This window comes from Phaenicophaeus curvirostris, chromosome 15 (assembly GCF_032191515.1).
Source record: "Phaenicophaeus curvirostris isolate KB17595 chromosome 15, BPBGC_Pcur_1.0, whole genome shotgun sequence".
NCBI lineage: Eukaryota > Metazoa > Chordata > Aves > Cuculiformes > Cuculidae > Phaenicophaeus > Phaenicophaeus curvirostris.
This window is the reverse complement of record NC_091406.1, coordinates 20871781-20899056: the sequence shown is the minus strand read 5'-3', so window position 1 is coordinate 20899056 and position 27276 is coordinate 20871781. Positions and strand designations below refer to the sequence as shown.

Genomic DNA, 27276 nt, shown 5'->3' with positions numbered 1-27276 from the left:
AAGATTGGAATGCAGGAGGAGAGGATGTCTCACAAAATTAAGGGCCTGTTAACACAGGGATTACATAAATGAGGCCAAGCAAAGAGATAATGCCTCATTGAAAGTGGGGAAATTGGCACAGAACATTCACTTTGTACTTCCAAAACTTAGAAGTTCTGCGTGGAAAGAAGCAGGGCAGCTGAGGTGGCTTTCAAGGACACAGGACTACCCGCTTCTGGTCCTGAAGAAGAAATGGTTAAGAAGCCATGAGGGACTACTTGGATATGCCATGGATAGCAAACCATCTTGGACTATGTCATCAGGCACCTGTAGTCATCTGGCACATGACTTTGTCCTCAGCAGCATGGTGAGGGGGCTGCTAGGGAACCAATGTGTACAACCAATGTCTCCGGGGCTTCTGTCCTTGACTACTGAGCATCAACAAGGATTGTCAGCTCAGGGCAGCATGGAAAACATCTCAAACTGGAGATGCAAGCGCTCTGCCTTTGGTGAGAAGGGGAAGATGACCAGCGTGCACATTTAGGTGTCTTCAGTACTGACTGAAGGAGGTTGGACAGCAGGTGGAAGGAAATGGGGGAACCTGAGCATGCGTGGAAGAGGAGGAACACAGAAATAGCACAGACAGAGATGAAGGGTGATCTTTGGGGAATGGAGGGAACCATTAGATTGGACATCAGGGAAAAATTCTTCACCAAAAGGGTTCCCAGGCACCAGCGGAGGCTGCCCCAAAGAGGTGGTGGAGCCTCCATCCCTGGAGGGGTTTAACAGACAGGCACCTCGCTCAGGGGTGGTTTAGTACCGGACAGGTATGGTTGGACTTGATGATCTACAAAGGTCTCTTCTGATCACGCGATTCCACGACTCTGTGATTCCATGATTCTGTGGGTGCGCAGAGGGGAAGGGAGCGACTCTAAGGGCACGACTGCCCCGTGCTGTGCTCACAGACGTCACGTTCTGCCCCCAGAGCCTCTACCCTCCTTCAGCGCCCCGGGTTTTGCACGGGGGCGCCCGCAGATCTTCCCGGTGACCCCGGCGAGCACCGCCCCCGCCCCTCCCCCCGCGCCTCCCCGCCCCTCCCGTCACAGCCGCCGGGGCCATGCTGGGCAAGGACTACATGCTGGCCATCGTCCTCGTCAACTGCGACGGTCGGCGGGGCCGGGGCCGGGATGCGGGGGCGGGGGCGGGATGCGGGGGCCTCGCATCCCAGCCCCACATCCCGGCCTCGCATCGGGATGCGAGGCCGGGATGTGGGGGCTGGGATTGCGAGGCCGGGATGCGGGGCTGGGATGCGGGGGCGGCGCTGTCCGCGGTGCTGAACGGGGACGGTGCGGGGCCGGGATGTGTGTCCGGGATGCGGGGGCGGCGCTGTCCGCGGTGCTGAACGGGGCCCGTGCTGGGGGGCTCACCGCCTCCCGAAGGTCGCCCCCCCCCCCCCCCCCCCCCCACCCCCGGTACGGGGTCCCCGTCAGGCACGGGAGGCGCGGGGTGCGGTGTTTGACCGCCGCACAGCGCCCGGGGCCCCGCGGGATGAGCCCCCGAGCCCTGCATGCATGGGGCTGCGCCCTTAGTAGCAGAGCTCGTTGCTGGGCTGCACCACGAGCTCCTTTCCGTGACCTCTCCAGGCCCTGGCGTGCAGGGGTAAGGTCAGTCTGCCCCTCCCGGCTTAGTCCCCCAAGGATGCTGCCCTCCTACCTGACTCCAGGGGTCTGTCCCTAGCCACTTTCCCTGGCCATTCCGGGAAGAAGCTGGTCTTGGTGTCCTGAGGCACTGGTGAAGGGGGTGCTCTGGGCTGGCAGCCTCTGGCTGGCTTGGAATCCTGAAGGATGCCCGCCCCGGCACGCTGTGGCTGGCTGTACCCTCTGTGCTGCTGCCAGGGCCACTCCATCCCTGCAGACACCATGAGGCAGCTGCCTGAGCTGAAGTGTCACAGCTACTGCAGCCTTTCCATCATCTCACCAAGCCTTCCCTTGCCACTCTTCTCTCCTGGGCCATGTGCCCAGCCCGGAGGCACCACAGGACCCTTTTGCTGCTGGCTGAAGCTGCTGGCTTCTCAGGGTGCCCTGCCACTGTGGGTCTTCTCCTCCCTCAATCTCCCCCCATCCCTTGCACTCTGCCTCTTCACAGACAACCTCTGGAGTGACCAGAACCTGGAGACAGACCCTGACCTCCCCCCAGGCTGGAGGAAAATCCGTGACTCTCTGGGCACCTACTACTGGCATGTGCCAAGTGGCACGACGCAATGGCAACACCCTGCACACACCACCAGCCCAGGAGGGCACCTGGAGGCTGACAGAGAGGAGACACTCCAGGGAATGGTAGGGGATATGGGCAGGGTGGTGAGGGCTGGTGTTGGATCTGACCCCCTGGCAGGGGCCCTCTGAAGGACCCAATGGGCATCACTGGTCCAGCCTCCCCTTGGAGCAAGCCTGTCCCTGTCACCCCAAAATCCTGCTCAGTCTTTAGTCCGCTAGCCAGGGCCAGGGTTAAGCTGCCTAAAAGGCTCCAGCAAACCCCATGTTGGCCTCATCCTGGCTGCATGGGATGACCACAAGCCGAACCGCTGCTATCCTGGAAGGAAGGACTCCTGCTTGGTCCCTCTGTTGCCCTCACTCCTTTCATCTTCTCTCACAGGATGGCCAGGCCCCCATGGTGAAGCACTCAGCTAAAGACAGGCCCATTCCCAGCCCTATGGCTTCGCTGTCCCGGAGGTAGGGCAAGGGGGCATTGCAGACTCTTGACCACCACTGTGTGCTGGGCCCCAATGCCTCCAATATGATGGAGCCAGCAGGACACCACTGGGCACCTCCATGAGATGCTACCCATTTGGTGGCATGGGGCTCTGCCAGTGCCAGGGCATCCTGGTGCTTCCCTGGGTGCCCTGCTCTGCGTCCCCTTCCTCTCAGTGTCCCATCCCTCCACAGGTCCTCATTGCCCTGGCATGGAGATGACTCCCAGCACAGCACAGACCCCGGCTCCAAGGTACTATGCGTAGGGGCTTCCCTGTGGCTTCACGGGCTGTGCTGGCTAAAGAGGGAGCCAGCAGGGGCTGGCAGGGACAGGCAGCAAGAGCAGGGGCAGCTACGCTGGCCGGGGTGGCTGTGCCAGCCGGGCGCTGAAGCCCCACATGTCTCACTCAGTGCTTTGCTGTGCGGTCACTTGGGTGGGTGGAAATCCCCGAGGAGGACTTGGCACCTGGGAAAAGTAGCATCGCTGTCAACAACTGCATCCAGCAGCTCTCCAACAGCAAGGGCCAGGGCTCTGCGGGGAACCGAGGCGAGGTGAGAGCCTGGGAAGTTGCTGCAGGCAGGGTCCCACCCCGGGGCTGCTGCTGGTGAGGCTGGTGGTCCCCACTGATGGGGCAGGGGTGCAGGGACCCACGTCAGTGGCAGAACCAACTCTGTGCAGGGCATCCATGCTGCGGTCACAAGTGCCCACACCTGGGCAGGTGGGTCTGACAGAATGGTCCCCTGGGGACACTGCCAGGGGTGCCTGAGAGGCAGTCCCCACACATGAGAATGGTACTGGGGGAGGGCAGAGGCAGGGACAGGGCTGTCCCCATGCCGGGGGCTCTGCTGGGGGTGAGTAGGCTGGGGGGAACGAGGGTGAGCTGGGGATGCCCAGGCCATCTGCCAAGCTGAGAGAGCTGCTGGCCCTTTGCAGGGCCAGGACCTGGTGATGATCCTGAAGAAGGACACCATGAGCCTGGTGGACCCCCTCGACCACAGCCTCGTCCACCGCCAGCCCATCCTCAACATCCGTGTCTGGGGCGTTGGCTGCAACAATGGCAGGTGCCTGGGCGGGGGGCAGAGCCAGGGGCTGGAGGGCGGCTCTGCCTGCTGTGGGGGGATGGCACCCCAGTGGTGACCTCTCCCTTCTCCTTTCTTCCTGACTGCTGCCACGGCTGTAGGGACAGGTAAGGGGGTGCAGGGCTGGGGAGGCAGCACAGTGAGCCAGGGGCTGCTTCTGCCAGGGTCTCACTGGCTTCTTCATGGCCTTGCAGAGACTTCGCCTTCGTGGCCAGTGACAAGGACACCTGCGTCCTCAAGTGTCACGTCTTCCACTGTAACGTGCCCGCCAAGGGCATTGCTAAGGCCCTGCATGAGATGTGTTCCAAGGTGGGATGTAGGGGCCTCGGAAGGTGTAGGCATGGCCTGAGGGTCTCGAGGTTGAGGAGAAGCACTGGGATACCCATCTCTTGCAGATCGTGGCTGAGCGAGCCGTAGCAAGCAGCAGGATGCCACGTGCCGCCACGCTGGAGCCCATCTCCACCAAGGATCTGCCACTGCAAGGTACTGTTCATCCCCCTGGGGCTGCCGGCCGCTCCCCCTGGCCACCATGTGCCCCTGGGCAGCGGGATGCCCGGCAGCAGGAGCCCCCTGGCCCTGCCTGGCTGTGTCCCCCAGGATCCCCGGGGACAGGGGGGGATGCAGGGGAGCCCCCACACCTCTCTTGTCCCGGCAGTGGATATCCTGGAAGCGGTGAGGCAGTCGATGCAGACCTACGAGGCGCTGTACATCGGCAGCCTGCCCGTGCCCAGGGCCATGGGTAAGCCTCGTCTGTGCCCCCGTGGCTGGGAGACACCCCCGACCCCTCTCCATGGGGTGGCTGAGACACCTTGGCCCTGCGTCGGGGCTGTTGCTGCCGTGGGGCAGAGGCCGGTGGGACGAGGTCTTCTGCTCTCCAGGGATGGATGTGCTGAATGAAGCTATCGAGAAGCTGACGAGGGGCCCCGGGCGGGAGCACTGGACGCCCTCCGTCATTCATGTGTCTGACACGGCCATGAGGGTGCACCCCGTGCAGGTTCGGAGCGGGACGGGGGCTCCAGCTGTGGCTCTGGCGGGCACCTCGCTGCCACCAGGGTGGGACACGAAACTGCCCTCGGGGTCCCCGCAGGAGGACGAGGAGGCGGCACAGCTCTGGGAGTGCCAGGTGCGGTATGTCACCTTCCTGGGCGTGGGCCGGGACGCCCACACCTTCGCGCTCATCGTGGACACGGGGCGACGCTTCCAGTGCGCGGCATTCTGGTGCGAGCCCGACGCCGGCGACGTCTCGCAGGCCATGCAGGCGGCCTGCATGGTGAGTGGCCCAGGGAGGGCAGGAGGCATCGCCATGCGGGACCCGGGCTGTCCATGTCCCTGGCTGGTCCAGGGGGGTTCCTCTCCCTCTGGACTCGGCACTGGGGAGACCGCTCCTCGAATCCTGGGGTCAGTTCTGGGCCCCTCACCACAAGAAGGATGTTGAGGCTCTGGAGCGAGTCCAGAGAAGAGCAACGAAGCTGGTGAGGGGGCTGGAGAACAAGAGGAACGGCTGAGAGAGCTGGGGGTGTTTAGCCTGGAGAAGAGGAGGCTGAGGGGAGACCTCATTGCTCTCTACAACTACCTGAAAGGAGGTTGTGGAGAGGAGGGAGCTGGGCTCTTCTCCCAAGTGACAGGGGACAGGACAAGAGGGAATGGCCTCAAGCTCCGCCAGGGGAGGTTTAGGCTGGACATTAGGAAAAAATATTTCACAAAAAGGGTCATTGGGCACTGGCAGAGGCTGCCCAGGGAGGGGGTTGAGTCACCTTCCCTGGAGGGGTTTAAGGGACGGGTGGACGAGGCGCCGAGGGACACGGGTTAATGGCTGGTGGGAGCGGTGGCCCTGACGCTGCGGCGGGCGGCTCTGCGGTTCCGTGTCCCGCAGGTGCAGTACCAGCGCTGCCTGCTGGCCGCTCCGGCCGCCGCGAAGGCTGCGGGGCGGGCCGGCGGCGCCCGGCGGGGCCGGGGTCGGGGGCTGCTGTCGCTGCTGGAGCCGCTGCGGCCCCGCCGGGCGCTGCCCCACAGCCCGTAGCGCCCGGGCCGGGGGGGGAGCGCGGCCGCCACCCCCTCCCCGCCCCGGCCCGGCCCCGGGGGCGGCGCCAGCGCGACGGGCGGCGACGTGGCGGCATGGCGGGGCCCTCCGTGAGACCGGGTGTGCGGAGGGGACCGCGGGGCCGGGGGCCCGGAGGGGCCTGGGGCGGGGGGGAGGCTCGCGGAGCAAAGCCTGGGGGCGCTCGGGGGCGGGGCGGGGGGGGGGAGCGGGTCTCGGAGCGGGGGGAGCTCGGGGGGCGGGTCTGCCGGGGGGGGGGGGCCGGGTCTGGGGGCTGAGCTTGGGGAGCGGGCCGGTGGGGGGCCGGGGGAGCCTGGGGCAGCGCGGAGGGGCGGGCAGGGGGGCTGAACTGAAAGGGGACCGGGCCGGGAGTGCGGGGAAGACCCCAAGGGGGAGCTGGGGGCGGGGGGGGGGGGGGCAGACCTGGTGGGGGGCAACTGAGAGGCGACGTGGCCCGGGGGCGGGGCCGGGGGAGCCCGGGGCAAAGCGCGGAGGGGGCGGAGCAGTAGGGGGACGGTCCGAATCTGGGGTCGGGGAGAGCGCGGGGCGGGGGGGAGGGGGGGGCGGGCAGCGCCGGGGGGGCCGGGGCGGCCCCGGGCTCTCACCGCGCCCTTCGCCTCCGCAGGGAACCCGGAGCGCGGCTGGAACGACCCCCCCCAGTTCTCGTACCGGCTGCAGGCGCGGGGCGGAGGCTCCCGGCAAACGCTGCTCACCCGCCGGCCCCCCCCGCCGCCCGCGGGGACCCGCCCGGGTCAGCGGCCCCGCATTCCCCTCCTTTCTCCTCTCCCCTTCTCCCTTCTCCTTCCCCTCTCCCGGCTCGGGCCCCGAGCTCCTGCGGCCGCGGGGAGCGAGGGGTCCCCGTGCCCGGGGGGTCCCTGTGCCCGGGGGGTCCCCGCGGCCGCTGATGCCTCTGATGTCTCTGCCCCGCAGGCCGCCCCCCCGCCGCCGCCGCCGCCGCCGCCCCCCCCGGGCCGCCGCCCCGAGCTCCGGGGCCGCCCCCGCTCGGGTCCCCCCGCCCGCGGCCGCGCTCGGCCAGCCCGGAGGAGGACGACGACGACGACGAGGGGGCCCCGCCCGCCGCCGCCGCCGTGGTGGCCCCGCTGCGGGCAGCCCTGGCCGCCTGCCGCCCCGCGCTGCAGGTGGGACCCGGGCCCGGCCTCGGGGAGCCCCGCGGGCCGGGGCGCGGCCGCACGCAGCCCTCTCCGCTTTCAGAAACAGGTCTGCGACGACATCGGCCGGCGGCTGACGCTGCTGGAGGCTGCGTGGGCTCAGGGGAAGCTGTCGGCCCCAGTGAGGAAGAGCATGGGGGTCCTGGTGCGAGGTGAGGGGGGCCGTGTCCCCGCTGGTGGGTGCCCGCGGGGGTCCCGGGCCCCTGCCGCCCACGGGCTCCCCTTCCCTGGCAGAGCTCGAGCAGCAGCGCTGGGACGCGGCTGACGAGACCCACCGCTCGCTCATGGTGGACCACGTGCACGAGGTGAGCCAGTGGCTGGTGGGCGTCAAGCGCTTGATCGCCGAGGCGAGGAGCCTGCCGGCCGCAGAGACTGTGGATGGCGGTGCTGGGCCTGGCCCCGAGCACCCTGAGGGCACGGCCAGGGCTGCGGACTGAGCAGGGATCCCACGCACGCGGCCACCCCTGCTCCAGGGCTTCAAGTACCGCCTCTGCCTCCCAATCCTCGCCCAGGAAACGGGGATTTTACTCATTGCGACATTTTAGTGGTGATTCACTACGTGATGTTTAATAAACAGCACTGACCCGCCCCTGGCCACAACCCACCCTGGCGTTTGGCGTTCTGGCACTGGACAGGCCTTGGCGCTCTCCCCCGAGCTGGGAGAGACGGGAGGACTGGGGAGGCCACGATGACTCCAGGCTTGGGCCACAGCAGCTCCAGGCTGAGCCGTGGGGCTCTGGCCCTGGCAGGGTGGTTCTAGTCCAGCAGACCTGAAGGGAGAGAACCCACCCAGCAGCAAGCGCAGCAACGTGCATCCCTGCCCCACTGGCAAAGCCTGACCGTGGCTGTGGGAATCCCAGCTCTTCCATGGGAGGCGGATGAAGGCCCCCTAGAGCAAACGGGTGGCTGGGAGGGTTGCGGCGCTGCCAGCCCCAAGGCCCCCGACACCACCAAGGTTTGTGCAGCAGCTACAGCCTGTGCACTCATCTGTGCTCCCAGCAGAGCTCACAGCCAGGTCTGTGACTTGAGGGGCCTGGGAGACCTCAGGAATGGGACATGGCAGGGAGAAACGTCCCAGTGCCAGTGATGGCCACAGGGTCAAGTAAGCCCAGGGTGTTCAGCTTTATCCTGGATAGTAGTGGGTCTGTGCTGTGTGGCTCTTCCCCCCCAGCAATCTCAGGGAGGCCGTGCCAGCTGCCCTAGGCTGCATGGGGCACCCTGAGCGTGGGGGCAAACCCAAAGGCCCTGCGTTCACCACCCCAACCCTGCATGATCACAGTGCAGCAGGGACAGATGCTCTGCACCCTTGAAAGGCTCCAGGCACTGCTTGGCTCCTCTTGGATCCCCTACCCTTCCTGGGCCTCCAAGAACCCAGATCCCCAACACAGGAGAAGCACCAGGCCAGCACTGGGGTTTCATGGTGTTTATTGATCAAGCATGAGCTCCTAGGCAGCTGCACCAGCCAGTTGTGTGAGAGCCTGAGGTGTCACACATCCATCCCCAGCATCAGAGAGGGCTGCAGCCAGCTGGTCATGGTGCCAGCACCTCCACAAGGCCCAGGAACAGGCCCAGCTGTGGCCTGGAGATGAGGAGCTGGAAACTCAGATGCCCATCTCAAACTGGTCTTGGTCTGCAAGTGTACAGAGGGAGAAAGGGCCAGGGTTAGGATGGGGCTGCCATAAGAGAAACATGCAGGCAAAGAGGGCAGGAGCTGGAACTACTGGGGCTGGGGCAGGGATCTCCTGCCCTTGTGACCAGGCAGGAGCTGTGTACCTGGGCTGCTCACCTGGCATGGCTTTTTCGCTCTCATTCTGCTCCTTGGGCTCCTCCAGCTTGACGAGGCTGGACTGGGCCAGGGATGTGACACCGGGGATCTGGGGCAGGCAGCAGGGAGGGGTCTTGGCCACGGGTGAATTCTTGCACTCCAGCAGGAACTTGCGGTCGTAGATGATGTGGGTACCTGCCAAAAGCAGGGGGCTGTCAGTCACCACTGGCCCCGGCTGCCCCCGTCTCCAGTGCCTCAGCCTGAGCCGGGAGCGGGACCCAGTGCTTGGCCACCTCCCGAGGACATGGCGGGGGTGCTTCCTGCACAGCAGACCACAACACCCGTCCTTGCTCAGCAGCTCTTCCCCACACTGCCCCTGCCTTGAGGCTCTAGGGTCTCTGCCAGGGCAAAGCATGGGGTAGGTGGACGAAGCCCGAGGGCCAGGCAGCAGCACAACCCCATGCACCAGCCCAGAGGTTCCCGGCGGTCGAACAGTGTGGGCTGGGTGCCCCCAGCCCAGGGACCCACCGTGGGCACCCAGTCCCATCAGCCAAGCCAGTGAGCCGCCCCCGCTGTGCCCACACAAGAAAACACATGGGGTTCGATGGCACAGCCCCTCCAGCATGGGGGCACAGCTGCCAGTGACCCCCGCAGCGGCAGCAGCCCACGGGCCACGACCAGTGTGCCCTGCACCAGCACCGGTTCCACGCCCAAGCCACAGGCACAGCCCAGGGCAGTAGCGAGCCGGGAGCCCCTGCACAGGCCAGGCCTTTCTCAGCCCCACAACCCTTACGGAACTGCACCTGCCGCAGCCCCGCTAACCCCAGGCCTGGCTCCTGGCCCCAGATAAGCTTATCAGAGTCACACGACAGAGCCCACGCCCACAGAGCGGGTGCCCACGGCTCAACTGTGATGTGCCCAGCTCAGGACTGGGCACACACTACCCTGAGAACAGAGAGCAAAGAAAGGACCTGACTGACAGTCGAACCAGAGGGTAGGAGGGAGCTGTGCCACCTGTACCTTTCCCCGGGGCTGGGGAGCTGGGGTGGGAGCAGATGTTTCATGCAAGCCCCCTGGTGCCTGGGTATCACCCACCCCTGGGACCAGCGCAGCATCCACTGCCCCAGCTGCACAGCCAGCAGCCAGTGCCGCACATACCAGGCACTGCATCCATTTGCACCTCCTCACGGCAACGATGGGCCTAGCTTCCAGCAGTACCTTCCTACGAAGTTTTGGAGCTCCCTTTTCCACTCCAGCTCTGGCTGCCATGGAAGCTGCCACCCCACGGGCCTGATCTGCTGCCTGTGCTCCCAGGGACCAAGCTGGAGAGCCCAGGAACCACCCACTCAGGCGGGTGTTGCCTCGGGCAGGGATGGGGCAGCCAAGGCCACTGTTACGTTTGAGGGATGTTTGCTTACCCCCTGCCATCATGGAGTAGACGGTGGCACCCAGCGTGGAGCTGTAGCCCTCTGGGATGGGCAGATGGGGGCTGCCTGGGATGGGGCAGGAGGTGGCAGTGCCCGCTGTGGCCATGAAGCCCACAGGGCTGGGATGAGGGCTGAGTCTCCCTCAAGAGCAAACACCCACTGCAGACACTGCCCTTTGTTTTCAATTCAACCACTGTTAACAGCAGCACTTCTCCTTTGGCGCCCGCACTATCAAGAAGCAGGAGCAGTTCAATGCTTTTTTCATTTCTTCCTAAATACTAGGGAAAATATCCAAGACTCTCATCCAGTGGCATTTCTGAGGTTTATTTGCCTACGGGACTCAGAGCTTGTACACTTCGGGGTTTCAGTGCTCCTTCCTTCCTTCCTCCTGCTTTTCTAGGGGAAACTGATGCTGCATGTAAGGGTTTGGATGGAGAAGGTGGGGAAGTCTCCATCCGGTGTGAGACCACCAGAAGTGGTCCATGAGACTGGACACTATGTGCACTGCAGTTTCCAGCTTGAGAAATGGATCAATATTCATTGTAGTTGCTGCACTGCCACTGTGCAAACCAGAACTGAGCACAATCCAAGTGCAGGAAAGGTGACAACTTCTGCACCGGGGCAGAGAATGAACCTTCATCTTGACCAGTATGCAAACAGCCCCTTCTTCCTCACAAAAAGGACTTAGAATCATGGAATGGGTTGGGTTGGAAGAGACCTGCACAGACCACCCAGTTCCTACCCCCTGCCGTGGGCAGGGACACCTCCCACTGGATCAGGGGCTCCAAGCCCCATCCAACCTGGCCTTGAACACCTCCAGGGATGGGGCAGCCACCACTGCTCTGGGCAACCTGGGCCAGGGCCTCCCCACCCTCACAGCAAAACGTTTCTTCCTAAGACCTCATCTCAATCTCCTCTCTTTCACCTGAAAACCTTACCCCCTCACCCTCTAGTGGATGAGGTGGTCTCTGCTCTCCTAAGATTTGCTCCTTGGCAGCTGATACCAGTGAGTGGGATGAAGAAACCCCACATTTACCTACAAGCTTCCTTATTCACTGTCTGCAAATTAGGATGCCATCAGTTGCCACATTGTTAACTCAGCTCTTACTGCCAGTCCCTGAACAAAACCTGAACCCACCTGGAAAGAGTGCTAGAAGCAGCAGAGCTAATCCAGAAGGAAAAGAAACGTACAACTGTGTTCACACAAAATGAGTCAGGCCAACAACCATCAGGAAGGATTCTGTGGATCAACCCCCCCAGACTCTGATTGCACCCACGTACTCACTGCACGACTCTGCAAAGATGCCTTACTGGGCACAGCAGCAGCTACTGGCGATACCACCAACCAGCCTTCTCCAGAATTCTCACACACCACCTCTAAATACTGTTCGCCTTTTATTGAATATTCAGTAAATATTTCACATTAATACAGGCTACAGAAAGTTGAGCCGCTATGACATTTACTCAGCTCTTCCTTTTAACTATGTGAACAATTATACATAGATTTACCACCCTAGAAAATTGAAATCATGTCATCAACTAGTTCTCTGCTACGTACATGAAGCATTCAGTAGTGTTTAGCCACAAGCACTAGTTTAGTCTGATTTTCAAGTTTGAAATGGCTAAGCTAACTGGAGAACAGATCAGTTTGTATAGGTAAATCAATTTGTTCCAATACAATGGGCAATTGAGTTCGTTACAGCCCACAGAAAACTGCTTTGTTAGGCACGTGAAAAAAAAATCCCCAGGGTTCTTCAAGATCAGATAGATTCCCAAAGAAGGCTAAAAAAGGACAGCCCCCCCACCCCCTTCCCCAGCCCTTAAATCAGTTGACGTACTTGAGATGCACATTTCCAATGTGAGGTGCCCAGGTGCCAGGCCAAATCTAAGGCGAGAAATAAAAAGACAAGGCTGTTATGAAAACAAATACAGGTTCCTTCAACCAAGAATTTAACCACCAGAGGGCAAGACTGTCCAAGGGTGGGAGCCCTCTCCAGTTCGACTAACAGCCTGCAAGATGCTGAGTACAGATACAAACCCTCTCACTCACCACAAAGCCGATTATCTGACTAAGTAGTCTCGAAATGCTGCTTGTGATACCTGGAAGGTTTGGTATGAGTAGCACTGTATGTTATTTATAAACACAGTGCAGGGGGAAAGTCATGCAAATGGTCTCAATTCTAGGATCAAGGAACTGAAAAACATGTCACCCACCCCAAACTAGAGAAAACCAAAGCAAAGCATCACACTGTGAAGAGCCACAGGTGAGCGAAGACAGACAAGTCACACTACCTGCTGAGCATCAGTACATTCTGTTGAGTTCTGGACAACTTTGATCATGGGATTCCAGGCGGGATCTGGCGTATGGAGGCCATTAAACAGGGGCCCTCCTGGGCCATCCGCTAACTGTGGGTGTGAGGGTATGAGTGTGCCACCGTACATGGAAATGGGCAAGCCCTGTAGGAAAAGAAGAAAACCGCATGGGTGAGGTCTGTGGCTGCGATGAGGACTGCGCTGCTGCCTCTGCCAAGATGACAGAGGCGGTTCACAGAGGGAAGGCATGGAACCTTCCCCTACTACGAAATACCTCAGCACAGCAGGGGAAAGGGGACATCACTGCACACAATGGCATAGGATGGAGTACAGCAACTCTTCAGAGCTTGAGACTCAAATTCATTTACCCTTGTTTCTGAAACTGCAGCTCACCAGCATGCAGCAGCCTCTTCACAGCACTTTCAGATGGCCCCACAGGGCCTGGCACAGCAGCTCCACAAGGCAAACTCAGTGCTCCCTCCTTCTCACCTCTGCAGCATGCGACAACCTCTGTGCATGCAGAGCTGCAGCCAGGGCTGCACTTCGGCAAAGCCTACCAGGCTCCAAGTCGAAGGTTCTCTATAAATTACTAACGGCCGCTAAAACTATTCTTCCTGTTCAGAACGAGCAAGTGACAGAGCAGCTTTCTGAAGGTATGAGGTTTCTGTCCCACGTTTCAGATTGCTGCTCTGTAATTTAGAGGACCCCAAGAGCACATGCTACAGCTACTTCTGAACACGCTCTGAGCAGGTCTGCTGCAGAGCACGTCATCCCAGATGTTCCCCCAGTGGAGGCTGAGCTGGCCGTGGCTTGGCTCCATCCCCCTACTTCAAGCTACCTTCCTGTGTTAATGTACATGGCACAGACTTTGGGGCAGTCCTGTCATCCTAATGCTGCCTTAAAAAAGGCATGTGGTATTCACAGGCACCACTTGTACTGAAGGCAAACCTTTAATCAGTCTCAAGAGCTGAGCCAGCCTTACAAAATGTATCCAAGCAACTGAGCCTTTGAGAAGAAGGGAAATGCTGGAGGCATTCGGCTACTTGACAAAAGAAGATCTGCAATCTACAAATTCTGGATTTGTTTAAATGCATGACCAGGCTTGGGACCTTTCCTGGTCAGTGCTGGGATGACAGGAGGTCCAGGACCAGGCACAGCAAGCAATGGCAGAAGGGGTACATACAGAGTGTAAATAGGAGATGCAACAAAGTCTTTGGTCATTTCATGGGCTGAACCCGATCTTCTGGAACTTACTTTAGAAAAATCCACAAAACTATTTGGCATAGGTTGGTGGAAAATATTTGAGGGAGCCACTATTCCAGAGTCATCTCTCTCCATCGGCTGATGCTGAGAAAATGCGCCTGGGTCTGACAGCTGCTGATGCATCGGATGATTTCCCATGACTGGCTGAGACCAACCGGACAAGCCTTCTGGAAAGGAGGAGAGTGGAAAAGGCTCAATACAATTCCTGGAAGACACTGTGGAGTAGAATCCAGCAGCTGCACACACCGCCATGCACCCAAAGCTTCCCTGGAAACACACAGCCCAGAAGTATCCTGGGCTCTGCTCTGAGCAAGGCAGAGCTTCCACAGTCTGTGCAAAGGTGGAAGATCCTGTGGTTTTTAGGCTAACGTTACAGAGGAGGTGAACACACAAGTCTGATGTGCAGCATCACAGCCCCTTGCAGGGGAGCTGCGGCAGACACCACTGGATCAGGCTGGCTCCATGCACAGGCTTCTCTCCAGCTCCCATGTCCTCTCACAAACCACAGGAACACAGGAAAAGGTTACTCTTTGGATGGGGGCAAAACACGGGAAGATGGGACTGGTGAGGCCAGGGAAGTTTGGCCAGGCACATGCTGGCTGCGTGTCCATTCATCTTGATCCCCCAGACAAGCACGGAGATAACAGGGACCACCAGGAACAGCAAGTTTCAGGTGCCCACAGCAGAGCAGCTAAGATCCCATCTATCTCCACTCAGTGTCTGTGAACACACACACAAACTTTTCTTCAACATACATACTAATGCTAGGACAATGAGTTAATCAAAGCATGGAGGGCTCCACTGAAAAATATCACAAATACAGGACTAGCAAACATTTGTCATTAAAGTTACCAATGGAAACACTTTACACCTCAAACGCTGCAGCTCCTGCTTTACCCAAGAACCTCAAACTATCAAGAAGCAGCATAAAATTTCAGCCATCTCAAAGCCCTTTTTTTGGAACTGGGGCTGTGTGGAACAGAAGCGACCCCACACTACTGCGGAGTCACCAGGAGATCAACGCCAAAATCAGCCTCCATAGCTGTGTGTCTGGATGCACCAGCTGCACCACAACTGGCATTTTAAAACGTTAACGGGAAGTAAGGTAGGAACTTGGCCAGAGGCAGCTGTCCTTTCAGGCCAAGGGTCAGACTTGGAAATGGATCCCCATAAGAGATAACAGCTGTTTGCTTTTTAAATTCTGCTAGCAATCCTTAAACTTGAGGAGAAAGCCCATCCAGTTCCAAACCCCTGTCATGGGCAGGGACACCTCCCACTGGGTCACGGGCTCCAAGCCCCATCCAGCCTGGGCAACCTGGGCCAGGGCCTCCCCACTCTCACAGCAAAACATTTCTTCCTGATATGTCATCTCAATCCCCCCTCTTTCAGCTTAAGATAATCCAGGCTGGGTACCAACCACCCGCATTACGAGTGAAAGCACTGTTGTTTCTTTGATGTGTGCTCTCCCACCACAGACACCAGTTTTCCTTTTGGGACCAACTACATGGAAGTTGGCTGGACTGTGGAACTCTATTCCTCTTCCCCAGCCTCCTTTGCAAATGCAGCACTTCCGAATGGCCCAGGGCATTTCTTTAGGCTGTATAACACTCACCAGATACGCTGTTAACTCCAAAGGACCAAATACCGCTGTGACCAACCGGAGCAGTGAAATTGGTTCCTAAGGGCGTAGGAGTCACAGATCCTCCCTGGCGGATTCTAGCAAGCCTTTCTGTCCCAATGGGAGGGGGCACCTTTCGATCTTGATTGGTGTTACCCGTTTTTGGCTGGCCCAGGTTAGAAGATGCAGAAGCAGCTGAAAGCGGCGAAGATGATCCTGAGGAAACTGATGGAATAGGAGATTCACCTGCTGAAAAGAATATTTCTCTGGCTTAATTATATACAAAGCACACAATGTAGCAAGCGTAAATGCTAGCTGCTTTATTCCCTCCCAGTTATCTCCAAGCAAATAGTAAAAAGGTTTTAAACATTTTTTCTGGCAAGCATTCTTCAAATCTTTCATAGAAAATTCTGTCTAGAGTTTATTTTAATTTTAAAATCCACACACATGCTTTCAGCCATCAGAATCATGTGATATTCTCATGACATAGCAGTACATCTAAAATAACTACAAGAAAGAATAAGAAACATGGAAGAGTTTCAGGAAGAGGTGAAAACATCAGCCAAAGCACCATAAATCTCTAAACAGCCTGTTTTTGTTATCCACCACTTCCAGTAGAAGAGAAATTGGACAGCTTCCCAAAGCTATACGTATTGTAAGAGCGTAAGTCCTGCCAACTTCAGAAGTGTCACTGACTCTCCTTGGGAAATCCAACTTCCTTTGAGCACTTGTTTGAACGTTTTGGTTCTTAAGCTCAGAGTGGCAGTGAAACTGCATGCAGTGACATGAAAAGCCTCTTCCCCTACGATTCCGAGTCAAAGACTCATGTTTTCTGCAAAGCTACTTCCATGTTCTTCCCATTAGGAGCAAACCCCATTGTTACCAGATGCTTAAAGATTTTGGAACATTTTAAGTAACATGAAATAATTCCAGAATCCCAATTAAAAGAAACAGAAACCAAGCCCCTATGACTCCAAACCATGGCAAATGTGACATTTGCACCTAAAGTTACATTTCTAGTGTTGAACAGGGAATCTTTAGCTTAGTGTAACCACTTCCACTTCCCCACAGCTTCAGGCCCTCTCCTCTCAGAGCCTACAGGACTGCTTTTTTTGCCCCAGCGTGCCTTTAGCAATGCTACCAGCACCAATGGCATCTTACACGGGAAAAACCCCACCAAGTAGTACAGCTCGGGATTGCATGCCATCCTCACAGCTGCTAAAAGCAACTGGAAAGCATTTGGTGCATCACTGGGTAATTTCCCCTCCACTTAAAAATCTAAAGACAACAGCTATGAAGTGATAGTTAACTAAGACAGACCCATGAAGCTCCTACATGAATTTGTTGCGCTTGTCCAAGGATGTGGTGAAAAATGCTGTCTGTTAAAGCTGGGAGTCCCAACAGGCGCTGGCCCTTGAAGGTAAACCCGTGCTCCTTGTATGTTTGCTGAAAAGCCTGCCAAAGGACCTGAAGAAGAAGTTGTAGAGCTGTTGGATGGATCTAGAGAGGGTAAGCCTGAAATAAACATAAATTAGATTAAATATCTCTCTTTGGGAACCTGCTTCAAAGCACTAGAGCGAGCTAGTGCTCCAAATATAATTAAAGCATCTCATCCCCTTCAGGTGTATCTGCATGTGGTACGGTCATTTTACAGGTGCACGATTCTCCCGCAGAAACTGGCAGGTGGTGTTTCTGCACGCTCTCTGTTTCGGCTTGAACAGCAACAGCCATTCCTGCAGTCGCTGGAAGAAAACGGTCCTAGCAGGGAAGGCAAAGGAGGAAAGCTGGGAGTGGCACGGAGCTTTGCTTACAAAAGAGCCACACAAGTCAAACAGGGATAGAGGGCTCTGTGCAAGTTCCCGGGGATCCGGTGCCGGGGAAGGAGTTGGCTGCAGTACTGGTTTGCCATCCTACAGCACATTCCCATATGGGTCTGTTGGAGCGTGCTGTGTCCGCACAGGCAGGGCAGAGGATGCACAGCACAACAGGCAAGGGGCTGCTTCCTACGGGGATGCGTGAGGGGAAGGGAGAGATGGAGAGGAAGTGTAAAGTCCCACAAAAAATACGATCAAGGGAGAATTACAGGTTTTTTAATAAGCCAAAGCTTTTAAGTACTTTTCCAAAGTGTTGTAAAAGCTCTTGTCCCACTTTATCACCTGGAAGCAGAAACGGGCATGGCTGTATGTTTACCTGAGGTTTGGGTTTAGTTTCAAGGGCCCATTAAACAAGAGGAGTTTCAAAACCATTTTATCATTTCCAAATGACCACAACCAGGACCAGCCTATGCTGCTGCAGAGCACAGGGGAAGCTGTATCTGCTCAGGCCCCTACATCCTGCACGTGGCAGCAGAGACTGGCAATGCCTCAGCCCACGGACCAGAGGGGTGCCCTGCATTGCCTGGACACAACCCTGAAAGCCAGGTCTTCTTCCATCAACGTCATCAACCACGTCAACCTGATTAACTGCTTCCACACATGCCAGGTCCCACCTGCTAATGGTGACAGAGTGACTTGCTGAGCTGGAAGGAGGTATTCTCACTAGCTCTGCCCCAGAGGTTAAGAAAGAGAAGTCTCCACTAGAGACAAGGAGAAACCCTGTGTGCTGGTGGTGGTGCTGGTGATTCTCAGCTGAGTGAACTTGAGCGCAGAGGACAATCTGCCAGGGCTCGACGCAGCACAAAGTGCAGGATTCTGTGGCTATAAGGACACTAAAGGCAGTTTGACTGATCTGCATTTGCCCAGAGCTGCCGAGTGGCTGCCATCACAGAGCCCGGCTGCAGGCAGCGCAGCACCAAGGGGACCACCCTAGTAGCCCTCCATCCACAACGGTCAGCTCAGAGGTGCTCAAGAGGCCCCTATAGCAACCGATTCCAACACACACCAAAGCCAAATTTCCAGTTGGCTGACAAACCACCACAGACCCCGAGCCTCTGCCCCACAGTGAAGGGGTCACAGCACTGCCCATGTGCACTACTGGTTTCCTCACAGAGAGCAAGGTAAAGGCAGCAACAAACAGCTCTTCTGCAGGACCGCAATGCCCCTGGGCTTGGCAGGACAGGTACCCAGCACAAGGACTGTACCGCCAAGACCATTCCAGCACTGCTGCCTATATTCTCCAGGCTGAAGGAAGTGTGACAGCCAGAGATGCACAAATTCCACAGAGCAGTCAGTTTTCAGGTCATAAACAACATTTTTTGTCATTATCTTGCCTTTCATAGAAGTAGATGAAAAACCTGAATAAACCTTTGCTCAGTATTAAAAATGGCCTCTTTGAACAATGGCTTTGAGCACCCTGGGTTCAGGAATGAACTCCCTATTTAGGTACTTTGCAAAACAATCAGATTCTCTAATACTGAATGCTTTTGTGATATCATACTCTGCAGTGACCTGGGCTAGGAGTTCAAACTTTTCTTCATGCTCTGAAAGTGTAGCTGAGCTTGTGAGACTGGTGTTTCAGTCTCACACAAACTATGCTCAAAATTCAGTTTTTCCAAGCCACCGGGCCCTCCTGCAGAAACCTGTTATCATAAGCACTGTCTCCCCCTTTAGAGCAACAGCTGCAGCGCTCAGTCACTCCATGTAAAACAGGGAGCCAGCCATTCCATGCAACTTCCTACTCTCATGCTGCTTCCACAGCTGGCATAGTTCAAAGAATCATAGAATTGCTTGGTTGGAAGAGAACTTGGAGATCGAGTACAACTGTACTTGTCCACTACTAAACCATATTCACTAAGCACTTCACCAATTCACCTGTTAAACACCTCCTGGGATGGGGACTCTCCCACTTCCCTGGGCAGCCTCTGCCAGGGCCTAAGAATCCTTTTGGTGAAAAAATTTTTCCTGATGTCCAATCTGAACCTGCCCTGGTGCAGCTTGAGACCACTCCCTCTTGTCCTATCCCCTTATCACTTGGGAGAAGAGACCAGCACCCAAAGTTTGTGACAGGTTGTAATGCTGCCTGAGCAAAGTCTTGAACTCCTTTCTTAAAATGCACACGGAAAAAGTAACAGACTGACTTGAGGTCTTCTCCACAGCCTCCCCACACATTCAGGCTAAGTGTGCCCTCAATCTGCAACCTCTCAGATGAGATCTAAAGATGCAAGTGAGACAAAAGGCTGTTTCCAGAGCAGATCCACAGCCGATGAGGAGATCCACACGTGTGTCTGTGCCTCACAGGAACCGGTGAACCAGAGAAAACTCGAGCTGTAGCTGCACTTATCCAGGAACAGGAAAAGCAGACTGCCCACACTGCACCCTGAGGCCACAGCTGGTTAAGAAAAAGCCTGTTTAGTGCACAATCAAATGATACAAAGTCTCTGTTTCCTTGGGAAAGACAGTAAATGAGATGGGTGGACAGAGTACAGGATCACACTCATACTCCAAAGGAAGACATCCAAGAGGTGCTAGCCTACCGTCCCCACCCCTTTCCTCACTGTCACACCTTCAGAACATCCCCTTCTCCGCAGCCCCTCCCCAGTCCCCTCCAGTGTAACAGTTCGGATTCAGAAACAAAGGTGATCAAAAGCAGTATTGAGTAGAATGGCATTAAATGGACTAACTCAGGACCTGGGTAACCTCCTGCCAGGCATAATTGTAGCAGCACATCTGCGTATTTGCAGTTTCAGTTCGCTTTTCAGTATCTTAACTGAACGGCAGCCCAGAAAAAATGTGTTCTGTCCAAATATTTTTGTGCTTCACTTGAACTTCACACTTATCTCCTGAAAAGCAACTGCATGAGTTCTCCTCGGGTATCTACCTCACCTTCCTAGCTCAGGGAAGAAACAGGTTCAAACCACCTTTTAAACACTTAGTCATTTCAGGGTATGTAAAGGACCAAAAAAATGTTTCCTAATGACAAACAGATGACCTCAGCATAAGAGAACAGCAATGTTTTTTCTGCTATAGGAAGCCCCATCCAGCTAGCTTTGTATACGCAGGATGCGATCTGCTGAAAAATGGGCAGATCCCAATGGCCAGCAGTGCCCTTCCTCAAGGGTGACTCCAAAAACAGCCACCTCCCAGCACAGAGCACTGCAGCGAAAGAGCCGAGCCAACACAGTGCTCTTCAGCTTGCTCAGGAGGGTCTGGCAAGGCTTTTTTTAGAAGTGTATCTGATGAAAAACCTCCAGTTACTTTATCTTCCACAGCCTCAATTACATCAGGTCCTGCTGGGACTGGATGTGGTGCAAGAGCTCTAGATATTCTCTCACATTATTAAGAAAACTACATAGAATCATAGAATGAGTTGGGCTGGAAGGGACATCAAAGCCCATCCAGTTCCAACTCCCTGCCATAGGCAGGGACACCTCCCACTGGATCACATTGATAAAGCCTCATCCAACCTGGGCTTGAACACCTTGAAGCAGGGATGGGGGCAGCCACCACTTCTCTGGGCAACCTGGGCCAGGGCCACCCATCCTCACAGTAAAACATTTCATCCTAAGATCTCATCTCAATCTCCCCTCTTGCAGCTGAAAACCATCCCCTCATATCCTCTCCCTGCACTCCCTGAACAAGAGCCTCTGCCTAGCTTTCCTGGGGCCCCTTTCAGTACTGGAAGCTGCTCTAAGGTCTCCCCGCAGCCTTTCCTTCTCCTGGCTGAACAATCCAAATTCAGCCTGTCCTTGTACAGGAGGTGCTCCAGCCCTTGGATCATCTCCGTGGCCTCCTCTGGACTCGCTCCAACAGTTTCACATCCTTCCTGCGCTGAGGGCTCCAGAACTGGACACGGGGTTTGACGTGGGGCATCACCTGAGTGGAGCAGAGGAGCAGAATCCACTCCCTCACCCTGCTGGCTACAGTCATAGCAATCATCCAATTTTGTGGTTAAAGTCAATGAGAGAGAATTGTTCTGATTTTCAGAAGCCCTGCACATTTGTAAATTAACCAAGAGGAACTGGAATGCTGACAACCTCTTTTCCTCACCACCACACCTTCCAAAAGCCCCTGTCTCCTTTAGTCTGGAAGTCAAGCTACTTGACTTGCCTATGGCCAGCATTTGAGCCCTGAAGTGTTAGCCCAAATATCTAACATACCATGAAGATGAAGACAACTTCAAAGCAAGGTGCTTGAGCTACAGAGCTTCAAGGCACCATAAAGCCATGATGGCAAGAATGAAAGGGAGAACAGGGTGACACAGAGTGGATCTCTGGAGGGTCCCTTCCAGCCAAATGGGTGCAGCCAGTTGCCTGCAACACAGTTTGGACACCGAGATGACAGTAATCCTTTAGGCAGAGCACAGCAAGGGCATGTAGCTCACTGTAAGCATTCCCAACCGATTTCAAATCAGCGTGGATAAGCTTGAACTGCTGCACTCGGCAGTAGGACAGCAGATTCCTAAAAGGACACCCCATGCCGTGGCACACCAACTTCTCAAGGCACAACATAAGCTTAGTAAAATCCTACAGCCATAACAACAGCCAGGAAGTACAGAGAGTTCACCCTCAATGAGCTAAGCCAGAGCCTCACATAAATTCTGAACAACAGCAAGCAGTCACTCCTGCAACTGGAACGTGCGAGAGTCCTGGCACTGCTGTTTCAGGTCTGGTACCACCCGCCCCTGGGTTGTACAACTCAAAAACTAAAACCAATGCTGCTCTGGATTCCAGAGGTGGAAACATTCCTGAACCTTACAGAGGATAAGCAATGCAATGCCTGCAGTTTTCCCAACACCTGACATCCTAGAAAAGCTGAAGAGGAGAGGAAAAAAAAACAATCAGCATTTTAAAGAGCACTTGGAAAAAACAGGCCATCCTCATGGCATTAGTATTCTCTGTCACTTATAAATTACTTCTCAATCAGTTTGAAACAATCAATGGCTGGAGAAAGAATTCTGTCCAGCGCATGACCCTAATGACTTACCTACAGGACTAGTTGAAACCCGCTGGGAAGGTGGCCTGAAACCAGGAGCCTTGGAGCTGTCAGGATGCATGTTTTCCATGTGTCCTAGCACAGAGTTATTCAGAAAGGTAGACTGAACAGTGAAAGATGGGTCAGCTGCTGCTCGGGTGGAGAGAGGACAGTCTCCCCATCCTTGGGTTGCTGGCACCTGGTTACTATCAAAAAGACTACTGAAGTGATTGAAGAGCGTTGCTGGCCCAAAGGTAGGAGGCAATGACTTGTTTGCTGGGTTAATGTGCATCTGAGAACTGTTCATGGCTGACGAAAGCTGCACTGCAGCAGGTGGACCTTGAGAAGGTGTTAAAGGAACTTGATTCGTAACAAAAATAGACTGAGGATCTTGATGGAGGTTTGCATTTGGTACCACTGAATAGAAAGAACCTCTGGCCTGCATCCTGTGAGTAACTCGAGGTGCTGGTACAGCTACTTGAGGTAAGTTACTGTTATCCTGATTATCTGCAACAACCGACCTGGGTGATGCTATGCTTAATGAAGCAGTTTCTGAGCTGGATGAAAAAGGCATCGACATAGAAGGATTAATCTCGGACATGCTGGTTGGCAGTATTTCATCTTGGGAATTATTTAGCGGTGCAGGGCTGCTTGACGGGCGAGTTTCAGTAACTCCCGAGCTGCTGCTAGCTGACACACTGCAACTACTTGTGACTGAAGATGGTGCACAGGTGTTTACAGCAGGCTGGTCTGGGGTTGACACCTTCTCTTTGGGTGCTGAAACAGCTGAGAAAGAGTCTGCTTTAAGTGCAGAATGCTGTGTCTGTGGAGCACTGGATGGCAGAAACGCTGCGGGCACTTGCCCGTTGTTTGGCAGGGCAGAGGAAGCGGAAGGCAGGGTGCTAGAGGTGCTCGTCACAGTCGAGATGGCTGTTACTGCAGCACTTGTCTTGGGAACACAGGCAAAGAGCTGCTTTCTGACCGATGAGGGAGTCCGACTGCTGGTTACACACAGAGGCTGGGTGGAAGCAGCTACGGAAGAGGCAGTAATGGGACAACTGGAAGTAGCTAATCCAGGAGCCTCTGTCTGTAAAATATTTCCATTCTGACTACCTACACGACTTGAACTATTATGCTTTGGAGAGCTGTTTGTGCTGCCAGGGTTAACTGGTCTCACCGGGAATGGTCCCCAAGTGTTCGGTGAAGGTGAAAAAGTTCCTCCAAACTGGGCCATAGGTAAGCGCGGGTGCCGGATCTGTTGCATAGTTTGGGCAGCCAGCAAGGCAAAATGAGGGTGAGAATAAGCTAAAGGAAGAGACACTGGAAAAGATGAGCGCACATTTGCTGGGACGTTCTTGTTTAATTTGTTCGTAGGCTGGAAAGTCGATAGTGTTGATGACTGCGAGGTGACCAGTGGCGGCGCTCCAAGAGGAAAGGAGTTCTTGTTGGAAGCAGTCACAGTGCTGACTCCAGATGATAAGTTTGCATGGATTGATTTGGTACTTGAAGCAGGTGTTCTTATATGAGTTTTAGGAATCAAGTCTTCCAGTTCCTTGGCAGGATCTTGAATAAGGGCATTGATGAGCTGCACTGCGTATCGCGTTGACTCTGTACCACCCCTAGATTAAATACAAACATTTATCATCCGCAAAAGGAACCCCACTTTGCGCCATTCTACATAGCCTCAGTTTTATACTCATCTGTGAGTCTACTGCATGTTTACACCAATAAGTTCTTTCTTGACCTTTGCATATCTTAAGGACTATCCTTACAGCAGCAATCCTGCAGCACATCTCGGCAGCAGTCACATACGTTCTGTTCTAGTACCAAGCAGTTAAATATGTCCCATCTTAAAAAGCAAGCAAGCTTGTTAGTAAATGTAGACTAACTCAAGACTTTAATTTCTAGATACTGTACCTTATAGTAATCATTCTCTCTCCATTCTTATCTTTTTGCTTATCGACATCAATGTGGGCACCAGTGACATCTTGAATTGCTGTGATGTTGCACCCACCTCTTCCCATTATTCTAGACACGACAGAAGCTGGGACAGATAATTTCTTTGACCTGTATCACAAAGATCACAAATCTGTGAGATGTATTCTGACTTCAGAGGCATATTGACAACCCCGCCCTGTCTGACCAGTGCCTGAAATGGTAATTCTTGTTTCAGGGCAGCGAGTGGTTTTCTGCTGATATTTTTTTTCCCGGTTTTGGAGCCTCTCTAAAATTTCCCTACTCAAATTGTTCATCAACGTCAGTACCTAATGAGGATTCTCCAGCAGCATTTATTCCACCACTGTATTTCAAACATCTATGTCTTACACTGCTTCAGAAATGCTTTGGGATTTTATCTTATCTTGTGTACCTTCAAAATGAGACAAATCCTTAGCTTATAAATCTAAATTTATTTAAATAGTGCTGCTTCAAGTATAAAAGCCCATGGTTTGGCTGTTTTGATTGTTTATAGTAACGGTTCATAGCAAGGGGAAGGTGGTTTTCCAGTGTTCTCCCAGTGACCATCTCTGCAAAATCCTTTTAGTATCCACTTCTCTCAGACCTCAAGATCTGAAAATTCATTGGTGACACTGCACAAGGTGGATGGCAGATGGTTCAGCTGTACAGGTCTGTGATTTAAGGAGTTACTGGAAGCCACTGTGAAGGCAGAACAGAGCTATAGAGGCAGGCTCCCTGTTGGGCTGCAACAGTCTGTTCAGGGGAATCAGTCAGTTCAGGGTTTTCCTAATTTACATGGTATCAGTAGGTCGGGGCAGGCACACCATACTGGGAAGGCTTTGAACATGAGATGTGCGTGTATCCACATCCCAACCAAGGTCTCTATGGGCCACCACTGTCCCCAGGCTCTAAGGCTGGACCTCTCAAGCCCACACACTGCTTTCAAGCTTGCTGGTGGTGTGCAATAGTTCAACGCTGAACACTTAGAAGGGATTCGAAGAGGTTTCACAGACCACTGCGATCACTGTACAGATCCCCACTATCCCCAGAAAAGGCCGCCAGCTTCATTCAGCTACTTCAGTCTTAGAAACTGTTCAGTAACGATCCTCAGGAAATTGTTTCTCACTTAACAGTATTTAAAAGAAATCCATTTTAAACACATAAGTGGAAATGTTCTAAAGCATCACCTCATCTAGGCAAGGTGTTTTTTCTTCCCCTCTCCTGTCAGGAGAGCAAGCTACAGCCCTCCTGCCATTCCCAGAAACCTTGGAGCATGCACCCAGCTCTCCTCTCAAGGCTGTTCCATGCTTTGAGCTTTCTTTCCCTCTCCAGACATCCCAGTCCGTCCTTCCTCAAATCACAGCTCCCGTTCTCACTGAATTTCCAGATACACACACGTTACTCTTCAGGCTCCTAGCTGTACTTTCACCTGCTTCTACGCCCACCACTGCCCACGGAGATATACCTCCTCCCGGACAGCTCACTCTAGGGCCAGGTCCCTCCTACCCACCACCCACTGCTGTTTCCCTCCCTCCCTCCCTGCCAAGTTCAATGGATTTTACCTTGAGAAGACTCCAGAACAGTACCTTTTTGCTCCGGAGCAGCAGCGTCCTCCTCTCTGCAGCTGGAATTGCTCAATGGCCGTTGGCTGCAGGCTGTTGCTAGGAGCAGGGTCTTTCAAAACTCTGCCCACTTGCCTGCCAAGGGCAGAAAAGAGGTTTTCATTGTCATTGACAGCCGTTCTAGCGAGACGGGTTGCCCGTAGGGAGAGGGGCAGGAGAAGAATCCTTGTTAAGACCAGAAGAGACTCAAGGAAAGGGAAGGCATGCAGCTCCTGGGCACTTCATGCATGCACCTGAAGTCACCAAAAAGCTCTTTTGCAGGACAGACGCTTTGATTGGTCAGGACACAGCAAACACTGGTGCAGAACACTCTATGGACACAAGGCTTAAGTCCTCAGGGATGAGGAGGTTGGATTTTGGATGCCACCTGTAGAACCCTACCATCTCCAGCAGAAGAGCAGACAATACTGAATCAAGAGACTGGGTTGAAACTCTAAGGTTCATCAAAAGACCCAGGAGGAGACAGCAGCTCCAAGGCCAACAGCAGGGTCTGTGCAGTTCTGGAAGAGGCAGCTGTCCGTTCGATGGTTTCAGGCCTGTGTTAACTCACACAGGGGTGCAAGTCTGCAACCATGTGTTTAGCAAGGCCATATCACGGTGAAGAACGCCAATTTATGAACACAACAAAGGGCAGAGACCAAACCAACTCTCTAAGGGTTCAAAGGCTTGCATTTACAGGTTAAACTGCATTTTAAACCTTTGTTAAGAACAGTCTGTAGCTTCCACTAATCTTAACGCATTAACCTTAATCTGAATGCATTAAATGATCTGCACAATGACATAGCCCCAAATTCTCTACAACGCGCATATTTGGTCACCTCCATTACAGAATACAAAAGCATCTTAAGTGCACCCAAAGCACCTGACACTTGTATGTTTATGCTGGATTCCTTTTTGATAAAGGGAAAAATAAAAGGAAAGCAAGATGATCACTTCTAGTTGCAGGCAGCAGACATCAGAAAGGATACAGAAGAGATACGAGGGCGCTGATGGCCTTAGAATAAACCCCAGCACATTTTCAAAAGGAAGTCTGCTCTACAGAAAATCTCTCCATCTAATTGCACCTCTGGCACTTACTTGGAGGTGACAATCTTCCACAGAATCAGCAATCCAGGTCACCGCCCAAAGCACAACAAATCTGAGCCTTGAAGAGCGCCTTCACCTCTTCACCCTCCCTTGAGTTGAGGTCCAAGCAATCCTCAGCCAGGGGGGGCTTTTCCCTTCCAGCTGCTCCCTCCCTGTTATCCTGTCCCCACATCCCTTGCTCTTCTGAAGCCACGAGTAAAGAAAACCTTGTGCCAAATAAAGTGTTCACGTCACACTGAGGTGAAGTCAGTGAGAAGTTACTAGAAATTAGCATTGCAATTTGTTTTCACAGCACTGCGAGACTAAAAGGGAGTACAGTTTTTCATAAATTAATTTTTCAATAATATGCTTGCTGGTCGTTCTGT

At 54.7% G+C, this 27276-nt stretch overlaps 3 protein-coding genes across 18 annotated transcripts in view; 2 read left to right on the top strand and 1 right to left on the bottom strand.

Moving 5' to 3' along the window:
* Nucleotides 1-1093: 1093 nt before the first annotated feature.
* APBB3 (amyloid beta precursor protein binding family B member 3) lies at nt 1094-5905 on the top strand. The gene is made up of 13 exons (XM_069869239.1): nt 1094-1145; nt 2125-2315; nt 2632-2708; nt 2922-2979; nt 3138-3278; nt 3661-3788; nt 3908-3913; nt 4001-4115; nt 4202-4289; nt 4462-4545; nt 4685-4800; nt 4894-5076; nt 5680-5905. Exons 1-13 carry the CDS (start codon nt 1097-1099, stop codon nt 5824-5826), a joined length of 1383 nt encoding a protein of 460 aa, XP_069725340.1. The 5' UTR covers nt 1094-1096; the 3' UTR covers nt 5827-5905.
* A 16-nt stretch (nt 5906-5921) lies between these two features.
* Nucleotides 5922-7617, top strand: SRA1 (steroid receptor RNA activator 1). The gene is made up of 5 exons (XM_069869125.1): nt 5922-5946; nt 6470-6595; nt 6775-6983; nt 7057-7165; nt 7248-7617. Exons 1-5 carry the CDS (start codon nt 5922-5924, stop codon nt 7448-7450), a joined length of 672 nt encoding a protein of 223 aa, XP_069725226.1. The 3' UTR covers nt 7451-7617.
* Nucleotides 7618-8421: 804 nt separating this feature from the next.
* ANKHD1 (ankyrin repeat and KH domain containing 1) overlaps nt 8422-27276 on the bottom strand; it is a 119365-nt gene continuing 100510 nt past the window's right edge. For 5 of the 16 annotated variants that reach the window (XM_069869584.1, XM_069869582.1, XM_069869595.1 and 2 more), the window contains 9 exons: nt 25790-25900; nt 24165-24314; nt 22260-23866; nt 16720-16914; nt 15394-15648; nt 13773-13948; nt 12498-12662; nt 8800-8973; nt 8422-8643 (listed from right to left, as the gene is read on the bottom strand). In XM_069869584.1, the coding sequence (XP_069725685.1) occupies nt 8500-8643; nt 8800-8973; nt 12498-12662; nt 13773-13948; nt 15394-15648; nt 16720-16914; nt 22260-23866; nt 24165-24314; nt 25790-25900 (2977 nt within the window). In that variant the 3' untranslated portion in view covers nt 8422-8499. Of the gene's footprint in view, nt 8644-8799; nt 8974-12030; nt 12091-12497; nt 12663-13772; nt 13949-15393; nt 15649-16719; nt 16915-22259; nt 23867-24164; nt 24315-25789; nt 25901-27276 lie in introns of those variants that run through there. The other 11 variants (XM_069869593.1, XM_069869598.1, XM_069869594.1 and 8 more) reach the window with 9 other exon arrangements.